The following is a 10971-nucleotide window of genomic DNA, read 5'->3' as shown; positions in this document are numbered from 1 at the left end:
TTTTTATATATTTCCTTTATCATAATCTTTCTATTGCTTCATTAACCATCATGGTACGATTTACTATTCTTGGTTTATTACCAATCTATTATTTACGGTCTCCTCTACACTCAGCCACTTTTTAGCCTGACCGTGTATGATTGTTAAATTTTTTTTGTAATGTAATACAGCTTGGTATGGTTATATCTAATCTAAATCTACCTGAGTTATAATAAAGACCATGGATAAGTGGCCATAGGACTTGCGTTCCTTCCCTTAGTTTGCATTTAGTTAGTCAAGCCTAGAGTATTAGTCTCATTGTCCTTGTGGTGTATTGGTCTCCTGAACTGGTCTATGCGTGTCAGTAGGCGATAGGTTATGACAGTTTGCTGCATCTCCTATCTCACCGAATTTTTTGAAATAGACGTGCATCCTGGAATCAGTATATATTTCTTGACGGACTCCTTCGACAGCCCACTTTTACTCCTGACTTTAGTCCTCGGTGGTGTTTTTCCTCTCCTACCATGCCGTCGGTAGCAGACATCATTACATGATATTTGGTTGGAGTCAAGGGCTGATAAAAGTACTTAGGGAACTTGTGTCGTCACACTTAACGGTGAAGATGCCACAATTATTGTAATTTGACAACACTTAAACCAGCGACACCTTCTATAATTTAATCGTGCCCACCCAGTGAAATCAAAAGGCAGAAGCGATGAACACTAAACTACTTCACAATAACTGGAAACTGAATGCCTCCGTGATTCATTTCCGTTGACCATTCATTCAATTCTGAAAGACTGATTGATAATGCTGTCTCCTAATATATCCAAGAGAAAGCTCTAGTTTATAACGCAGTGCTCCTAGACAATTTTTCGAAAATGACGCTGTTTATCATCACAGTGGACCATTAGTTAATTTCATACACGTAAATCCACTTATTTGCTAAGTAGTTAAACTGCTTCCCAACCTGTTCATTTCTCCCCCTTCATATTATGATAATTGTGCATAAAGATGATACCCAAGATATCGCACCACAGACTGGACTTTATCAACTAAACGTTTGACTACTGCGATAGCAAAAACACTAGGATATAGAATATTTTATATGCCTGGTATACCATTTTTCCACATACAGATCTAGATTTGATTTTTGACTCCAATTTGTGTGTTTAGAAAAGAAGACCTAAGGCCTGTTTTCGACCTTTTCTAGTAAGCTTCTATGAATGTCTAGCCTTCAATCATAGAGATGTTCAGTACTTCTCCGGGTAACAGGTTTCATGGGCGGATGACCCATTGTGAACCCCTGTATATCACATGTATCGCCTTGTTCGTGAATTCTGTGCTGCTGTGCTATGTCCTCTCAGTTGTTTCGATCTGGTAAGAAAACTAGAGGATAAACAAATGGTAAAGTACAACGACTGTCTCTCATTACCTAGACCAATAACTAGTGGCGTCATCCAGGGAAGTGTATTAGGCCCACTTTTGTTTCTCATGTATATAAACGATATATGTAACATCATAAAATCTGGGAAACCATACTTATATGCTGATGATCTCAAAATAGTATACAGCTATAAGCCTGAGGTTCTAAGTGAAAGTGTACCCCTGATTCAAGATGATCTCAATAACCTAACTATCTGGAGCGAAAAGTGGCAATTACCATTTAACCTCCACGAATGCGGGATCATGCACTTTGGAAAGCACCCCTATGAACCCCAACTTTACTTAAATAAAAGTAAAGTCCAGACACTTAATTCAGTTCACGATCTAGGAATAAATTACACAGGAAGCCTAAACTTTAAAGCACACGCCTCCTCTATTATTTCTAAAGCCAGACGTCTAATTGGCTTCATAACAAAAAATTTCTTCACGACAGATGCTAAGCTTACCCTTTACAAAATATGTATACGACCTTCCCTAGAATACTGCTCTTTTATCTTCTCTAATATGAATACCACTGACAAAATAAGAGTAGAAGATGTTCAAAGACGCTTTACACGCCAACTGCTAGGAAGTGACACCACTCTTGATTACACAAGTAGATGTAAGCACCTCTCTTTAGAACCTTTATGGCACCGTAGGTTAAGGAACAATCTGATATTTCTCTACAAAGCAATAAATGGACTGTCATTCCTAACCTCCTGCCCAACTATGATCAATGACCCAGCCTATAGACTAAGAAACAATGCATATACACTATTTACCGAAAAACACCAAAAACAAATGCGTTGTAGGTTTTTTACAGTTCGGTATAGTTTATTGTGGAACAGGTTGCCAATACCTATCCGTAACTGTGACACCTTTACCAAATTTAAAAGGCTAATAACCCTGTTACTAAACTCTAAAGAACTTCACCAACTATTCCTTAAACTCCCGCCTACCAATGAGGCACTTTATTATGGACCGCCCAATATCTAGACGGAACAAGAATATAACGAACTCCACTGTCGTTAGTATGAATATAGCAAAACTAAAGAAAACATGCTTTATCCTTCCCCACTATTTATTGATTATTGACCATGGCCTTCCGCTCCTAACCCTCATTTTCAGTTTCCGAATCTCTCTAATGGATCAATCCAAATTATTCTTCCTAAGTGTCATGTCCTTTTATTTTTCTTATTACAAGTAGACAGATAACTCACTAATCTTATGGATGCTGACCAACTAAGGCCGATCAAAAGAAGCTCATATGTCCTAAATTCTTGTGAGCTGTTCAATGTTTTATTTTTCTTACCCTGAAAATTTTACAATATTCTCTTTCATATCCTCTGATTTGTTATTAGCCCTTACCATCTCTTAAACACATATAATCTGACTTGTCTCTTCTAACCTTTACCATTAGTTATCTTCATAGTAGTACGATATATTAAATGGATATCTAACCCATAATACAAATGCTATTACCATCTGATTTGCTTGTAACATGGAACTTGTAGAGACAGTGTATTCCAAATAAGGTTCTTGATAAAAGCAATATTCATACCGACCACAAACGTAAGAGAGCCTAACATCATAAAAGGAGGGAGGGTGGCGTTACTGACCAGCAAACATGATGGTGGGGAGATAACTTCAATCCACCCGTGTCTGTAGGGCAGAACATATTAATTACGGCTCCTTATGTCTAGTGGGATGTCACGAACCAACGGTATTGATGCGAAATTATTCATGCAAAATACCACTTTAAATCATGTTAAAAAAAAGCTGAATTGGTTCCACTTCCTACCGAGTAATCCTAATACAAGCAAACTAAACAATTGGCTAAAAATGAAGCCCACTCTATACCCTATAAAATCTAAAAACAAAAACAGAGAGTTCAAACAGCTTCGAAAAAAAGGGAGACAGCCATTTGTATCGGAACACTGTTTTCAGCACTTTACTTTATAATTACACAATTCCATACTTCCTTCTGAACTACCTTCATTTATACAGTTCTTTATCCACTCATACCTTGCCCACACTTATTTTTCTTTAACACATTAGTATGTTCTTACCTAATAAATACTTCAGTAACAGACAAATAGACTAAATGGTTATACCTTAACTATTCCTCCATGAATATTGTGTGCTCTGCTTTTCGTCCTTCCTTTTTCTTACACCTTTTTCAGCCTCCTGTAGATACTCCAGCGAAAACAGATATGGCACAGGTGACTTCGTCCTACACCGTTATTAGAGCTTCCGATGTTCTGGAGGGATATAAGTTCGAAACTTCTAAAAGCCCCCAACTTCGCATGTATCTATTCTCGACCATTAGTTGTATGTTGCAACGCTACCTCCATAAAGTGCGCCAAGTGTGATATTGGCATGTTTCTTACGAAATCCATTTACATTCATATCTTACGAAATATCAACCCAGCTGAGTAATTTTCAACAGTGAAAATTGTAACTTCTTTAACAATTTGGTCTTGCCTGTAAACCGGCATGCCTCATGTAACAACCTGTTATTTGAGAATAAATTATTATTATTAAATCAGGTCTGAAATCACTTCTTTCTATCATATATATCGAAATCATATCACCCCTTAATCTGCAGTAGGACAGAGAAAATAGATCTAGTTTCTTAGTACGCACTGTGTGAAGTTAACTTTGGACTTTTTTCAAGATATTTGGTAACTTTAAACAGGAGCTTGCAGTTTGAACGCAGCTTTCATGTTATGACCTCACTAGGATTGTATTTTGTCTTTGTTCAGACATTCCACATACTTATATCCGCTGGTACTCTGGTTATTAGAAGGGGTATCGGCCTCGTGACTTTCGAAGAATCTTGACTTTCACCACGATGCGTCGTAATTCTTCTGTATGAAGATCCTTCAACTCTGAGGGCAGCGCTTAAATGGTTCAAATTTTTTATTCTGACTAGCGTCTTTTTACCGAGGTTGTTTCGTACAAGATGGGGTTATTGACCACGTGTGAAGCCCTCCTTCTCTATTTGGTATTGGGACCAGCAGAAACCCTTGAAGAGCTACGGATATATAAACTCTTCAGTAGTCGCTAACTTTTAAATGGAACTTGTCAGTATATAGCAAACTCACCGACTATGAGAAGGCATTAGATAGTGTGAATAGAAGAACCTTATGGAAAAATTTCCGACACTATGGTGTACCTAAGAATATCGTCAATGTTATTCGGAATTCGAACAACGAACTGCGCTGCAAATCCGTGCATGGAGGAAAGCTGTAGACGCATTCCAAGTGAGGACTGGTGTCAGACAAGGTTGTTTACTCTCTCTCTCTTTCTCTCTCTTCTATTGGTTGACTGGATTGTGAAGATCTCTACATCTGGGAGGAAGCACGGAATACAATGAACAGCTTTCATACGACTAAACGATTTAAACTTCGCCGATGACCTAGTTCTTCTATATCATATATACCAACAAAGGCAATAGAAGACAATCAGTGTGGTAGCAGCTTCTGCAGCAGTAGGTCTCCACAAAAACAAGGAAAAAACCAAAATACTCCAATACAACACGGAGAACACCAACCCAATCACACTCGATTCAAAAGCTCTGGAAGTGTTGGAAACTTTTACTTTTAGGTGGGTATGACATACATTACAGAAATCTTCAAACTACATCACCAGGCACGCGCTAACTTGGAATCATGAAGGGAAGTGGACCAAAGAACACACTAGAACGAGAATTGGAAGCAGACATTAAAAGAACGAGTAGAAATTGCAAAGGATTGCCCAGTATAGAGTTCGATGGGGAATACTTGTGGACTGCATATGTCACTCCCCAAGAGCCTGCAGGCAGGTAAATGAGATTCATGAATACTAGACCAGCTAACGGGAACATATAAGTCCACCTGAAATGTACATGCACCTGTACCTACCCTTATTGCACATTAAATGTTTACGTCATCTACGTAAAGTAGCATTTGGGACTCAACTATGCCTGGAAATTCATTTACACACAGTAAAAACGTAAAGGACCTAGAACAGAGCCTTGTGGTATTCTACATATCACTACTATCCATTAGGAGCAATTGAAATTTACTCTTACTTTCTGCCCTCTACCTACAATGAAATTATTGAACCACTCCAGAAGTCGGGTTGTTGCCAGATTTTCCATCTTCAGGAGGAATCTATTATCCGGCACCTTTTGAAGTGCATTGCCATAATCTATGCAGGTAGTAAACACTGATTTTCCACCCCTTCCATTTCTGTTTTGATATATGGAGGTTTGTTGTACAAGTTAACATTTTTCTGAAACCATTTTGTTCTCTGCTTGATAAGTTATTTGTTTTCACGACTGTCACTCGTGACTTTTTGATTTTTCTGCTCCGTATTTTAACTACGACATCAGTGGGGCTGATAAGTTTGTAATTTTATGAAAATCGTCTTAATCCTGTCCTATGAGCTACCCCTCCAGTTCATAGGTACCTAACCTAGACTGTGATATTGAACATTGTATTTGGCAGAACAACACTGTAGTGTGCAATTTGTCACACGATTTCAGGGTGTAACTCATCTGTTCACACTGATTCTTACGTGTCTAATGTGCTGAGGGCCTATAAAATGTCGTTTTGATCAGTGAGCAGCCGATTTTGTGACTTTGTACTTGGATCTAAACATTCATCTAGAAGAGGCTTTCGAGTGAAAACTGCCTCGAAAAATTCTACCATGACCTCTACCTTGACCTGTTCTTCCTCTGTCATTTGAGATGTATTCTATTTGTAGTAAGTTTTCAATTTAATTGTGTGTTCTCTTTAGTAATTTATGTACCAGAACAGTTTTCTCGGCTATTTGACTACAGATTTTGCCAAATGCTTTTCATATCGTCGCTGAGTTGCTCGGATTGTGTCTATACGATTATTTGGTGTGCCAAAGCTGATGGCGACATTCCAACAATTTTTTATGATAAAAGTCAGATTTCATAGGTTATCCAGTTTTGGCCGTGCTTTTTCATCTTTGGAACTATCCATGGTATAAATGGTTGAGTTACTTGAGTGTCTATCTGATGGAAATGAGTCCATACTTCTCCTACTGATGTACCAGAGTCATTTTGCTAGTTTTTATTCGAGTCTGTAGAGTTAATAACTCCTAGGAACTTTAACCTTTATGATCTATGTCTCTGATTGAGGACTTATTCTAGTTAGATGGGAATACTGTGGCCAACTGGCTAACTTCTCACTCACACCTAACGGTTAGTAATAAAGTAAGAATGACGTTGTTACAGAAATATATTAATAAAAGTAAGTACAGAGGACAGGGTGCCACCACTGCTACATGGGCCAGTCCATGGCGTTCAAATAACGGATGCTCGTTGGTTATGCTCGGTGAACTGCCCGACATTCAGCGATCTGATTGCCAGGTGATTTGTTAGAGGTTGTGATATTTCACTTGCATTACAGCTTTTATGTCTGCCTTCCATATGTATGAGCTGACCGATGCAACTACTTGACGGACCTTATCAGCTGTGAACTTGAATAAAATGAGTTCATGATCGCTCCTCTCTATATGGGAAGTAACTTCATATGACAGATATTATCACTTTGTGTGAAGACTGAGTTCAAGACAGGTGAGCAGTTTTGTAGGCAATATCTGTTCGGATCTCTAATGTACTGGAATAAAGCTTGAGCCATTGTAGTTTCTGGTATCATGCTCTGTGCATTTCTGCCGGCAGTGTGCCAGTTCACAAATCTTTGAGTCATGTGCTACTTTGTTCACAGCTTGTATGGTTGATGTGCTATTTTGTGTACTGGGTTACCCCGCCACCCTTAAGGTTGAGTCGGTCAGCCCTTTATTGTAAGAAACCTAGAAATCGAATTTCACTGTCATACATTGCTGACATTAATCATGTATCTGAGGTAGCAAGACACAAGGGTTTCCTGTGCCTACCACGTTCATATATGTTTACTAGTGCCTTTAAATGTGAGGATAGCAACCACAGGTAGTATTTTTGTGGTATATTTGGAACGTGGTTAAAGTTTATGATAATTTACTAACCAGCTTTAAAGCAACGATTGTGATCTGATGACTTAAGCATACAAAGTTTTCAAAATGGTTGAATCGTACTCAACACCTATCTTGTACCTTTGTAAGGACTGGGTTTTGTTTTACTCTCTAAATTACTTTGCGACCTTGAGTGCACTAATTGAAAAAGGTAAACTGTACGACATTTGAAACTATAATCTCCCAGTTTTGCACTTTATCATTGGGTTTGCTAGTATAGTACATTCGCATATTACCAGATATTGATTTTTGTCTCTATTGATGAAAAAGGTTTCATCTAGTGAGTTTAATGAGTCGTTGTTCATGGTTTCATCATGTTCTTTTGATCCCATAGGTTATCGCAAATACTTACACCCTTACAAGACGCATTCTTAAACAAAAAAATAAATATATCAGCAACTAAAGTTGAAAAACGCTCTAGAATTACACAAGTTTGCGGCCCACGTTAATGATACCAACTGTAAAGGAACGTCAAGCTGGAGCTTATGATTTCAGGAAATATTATGAAAATCTATGTGCGCTGAGAAATTTCTCCCCTATTTCTGCAATCACAAGTCACGTTGATAACGGCGTTCTTGACATAAGTGCAGATAGAATAAAGTGAGACAAAGTTTGTTTATTCTCAACTCTCTAAAGGACTCAAGAGTGGGACCCAGTTTTTGATGCCATTAAAATCAATAAAAGCCTTCATTTTATTGCAGTCAGAAGCTTCTATCAGTATAATGGTGTTTCAGGTGAGCATTTGTTTTTGCGTTATTTCATCGATCTTATATCTTTATTTCTTGCTTGTTAGTTCTATATTTACTTTTAATCTAAAGGCTGTTGAAATGGCTTTTCACATTTTACATGTGTTTATGTTGTTTGACAACTGATGTGTAGTTGCATTCAGTCGTTTAAAGGTAGTCATTATTTTACTGTACAATTCAATGCCGACTATCTGAGTTTCACCAATTAGATTTCGTAAATATCTACTTTGTTGAGTGATTCGGTCCTGTTACTTGTAGTAAACGCTTCACACTCTGAACTGTTGGGGAGTTGTAGACGTATTGTTTATATCATTTTATAGTCATCTGTAAAGGATGTCTTCACTACCTAAATATTTCATGTTGCCGAAAGGATTGGGGACAACCATCTTGATGACTAGCAGGAAGTTTGATCTTGGTATTGAATACTTCAGCCATCTTAAATTTAAAGCAACTCCGTCAAGGTATTAAGCAGCTAGATATGAACCGCAATCTGATATGGGAGGCATTTTTCTATTATATTGACCTCGTTTGGTTTTATATTTCGGGAATAAAATCTGTTGTTTAGGACACTGTCACGCTAACTATAAGTCTGAGAAATAATTGACTTGGAACTACATTTTAAAACGCTATTATTGCAGCTAACGCTGTTGCGGTATTTGCACGAATTAAAGATTTCTTTGTAATTGATCGCCCGCTAATTATGATTTCCATACATAATACGTTCATTTATGCTCCTCTAGTTCTACCTGCCTGAGATAGCACTACTCTGGGCATTCTTAGTTGGCTCATTAATTCAAATACTTCTACTCATCATAGCTCTATCACTTACACACATATATTCATTACAGTTAACAACTTTGCATTTCCTAGTATTTAGGTCAATATCACTATTTTAGAGAAAATTACCTTCTATTGACTTCTGAAATAACACAAAAAACTCTATCACATAAGTAAACTCCTCAAACGTTTAATTCTGTTGTTTAAATAGAAAGCAATTTTTATCGTCAGCTAACTCCTGATGGGTCACAGTGCTGATAGATCCTTAAAGAGAATGAAAAAGTTATCATGTGCCCATTGACTTTCATTGGTTTTCAACCCAGTATGTCACGAGACCTTAGTAACAGATGAATTGGGGCCAGCAGTGGAATTCAGGACACGCCTTTCATCTTATTTGAGACTCATCAGGTGTATATATCTCCATCCCATTGTTGAACCTCACAGTGGGACTATTTAAAAACAGACAAAGTGCTCGTCCTTTATTCCGCTGGTATCCTCAATCCATCTTTTCAAAATCACAAACTATTTGGATGTTGTCGAAGCAAATAAAGTATTTCATCTTTGAAAGGCTTTTTTAAATTAGTTCCCTCTTCTAAAGTTATAAAATCTATCGCTTTATATGACTTTAATTCTTAACGTTACAAACTTTATTAAGTCATTAGTTGATGAATGAAAATAATGCTGTTAGGTAACATAAAACTTTAAGTTACATTCCCTAATTTCAAGTTACTTTCAGATTTAACTTAATGGATTAAAGTTATCTACGTCTTCGATTAAAGGTATTCGTTTGTTAGCAAGGGTATACTCTGTTGACATTGTGTTGTATTTTAATAATCAGCGGTGTTGCGCTTACTAACCGGTCTATGAACACATTTCATTGAAAACTAGTTTTCGTCTGACCACCGAAATCAAACAAAGTTGGCTCTGTTTGATCCTTCATTGAATGATTACGTAGGTATCAAAGCACTCAGACCATAACCAGGTCAAAAATTTAAAGCTAGACAGATAGTTTTCGATTTAGAAGTCTAGGTGATACTGTAGTAAAGGAGAATAGGTAAGGACAAACTTTTACACGTAGCACAAAATTTAAGAGTTACTTGATAAAATAAAAAAATCATACTGCAATACTTCTGTTATGACTTTATAAAAAATGTAGGGACGTATGCTAATTCGTTATTGATTTTATGTCCAGCTTTTATCATGTGAGTTATCCGCCAATCGAAATACGAATTTTCTAATCTTAACACTGTACTAAATCAATGACGTTCAACTGGTATGAGCGTCCTTATTGGTCCCTTGTCCGCGTAGCCCTTCCAGTTGAATCCAGAACACCAATTACAGCTTCTGCTATGCGAATCTATGCGCATCATTTATTTCAAGCATATTCTGCTTATGTACCAGACAGACAGACGATATCACACCATAAAATAGAAAATAATATTTGTACAAGATCAAGCCAAATGTAGCTGTGAACATGGGATACAGTAATCAATAAACTGAACATAATTTGGGAACAGTAAATCGTACAGTAATAATTCATGGGTCAAAATGAAGCTTACAATAAGATGAATATGGATATACAAAATCTAGTTACTCAATAGTTAAACCATAAGAATTTACATAGAATAATAGTCCATTAATAGGTTCTAGAAGTTACCCGTACTTTCATTATCACTAGGATATAATAACTTCATATGCAAAATGTCCATTAATTGTCTCAGACTTCATTGTTCCTGAATTTCCATACCGATTGTTTTCTGTTCCCATTCTTTCCTCCTCGATCTTCTCAACCTTCTGCTGCCAGACATCCTATTTCTGACTGGCATATACTACTTATATCTACATAAGTAGCACACACTACAATACCACTAGTCTTCACCCAAATAGTGTGCCTGAAAGTCAAGTAAGTTGAAGAAGAGCTTCCCGTTGTTTAAAGTCTTCTATATCCGTCTTCCTACGAGTCTTTAAAATTTCGAAAGAGTCTTTTGAAATTTTAAAGACTCGTAGGAAGACGGAT

The 10971-nt window shown here is 37.2% G+C and overlaps 1 protein-coding gene across 1 annotated transcript in view; it reads left to right on the top strand.

Annotated features, from left to right (window-relative positions):
* Nucleotides 1-7879: 7879 nt before the first annotated feature.
* The window catches only part of Smp_140220 (hypothetical protein), a gene marked incomplete at both ends in the record, with an annotated part of 12597 nt that continues 9505 nt past the window's right edge, over nucleotides 7880-10971 (top strand). Inside the window, 2 exons of the mRNA XM_018798645.1 lie at nucleotides 7880-8031; nucleotides 8068-8165. Of these exons, the coding sequence (XP_018653566.1) occupies nucleotides 7880-8031; nucleotides 8068-8165 (250 nt within the window). The remainder of the gene's footprint in view (nucleotides 8032-8067; nucleotides 8166-10971) is intronic.

This window comes from Schistosoma mansoni, chromosome 7 (genome assembly GCF_000237925.1).
Source record: "Schistosoma mansoni strain Puerto Rico chromosome 7, complete genome".
Lineage (NCBI taxonomy): Eukaryota > Metazoa > Platyhelminthes > Trematoda > Strigeidida > Schistosomatidae > Schistosoma > Schistosoma mansoni.
Note: the sequence above shows the minus strand (reverse complement) of the source record. Positions and strands in the feature narration are given on the sequence as shown.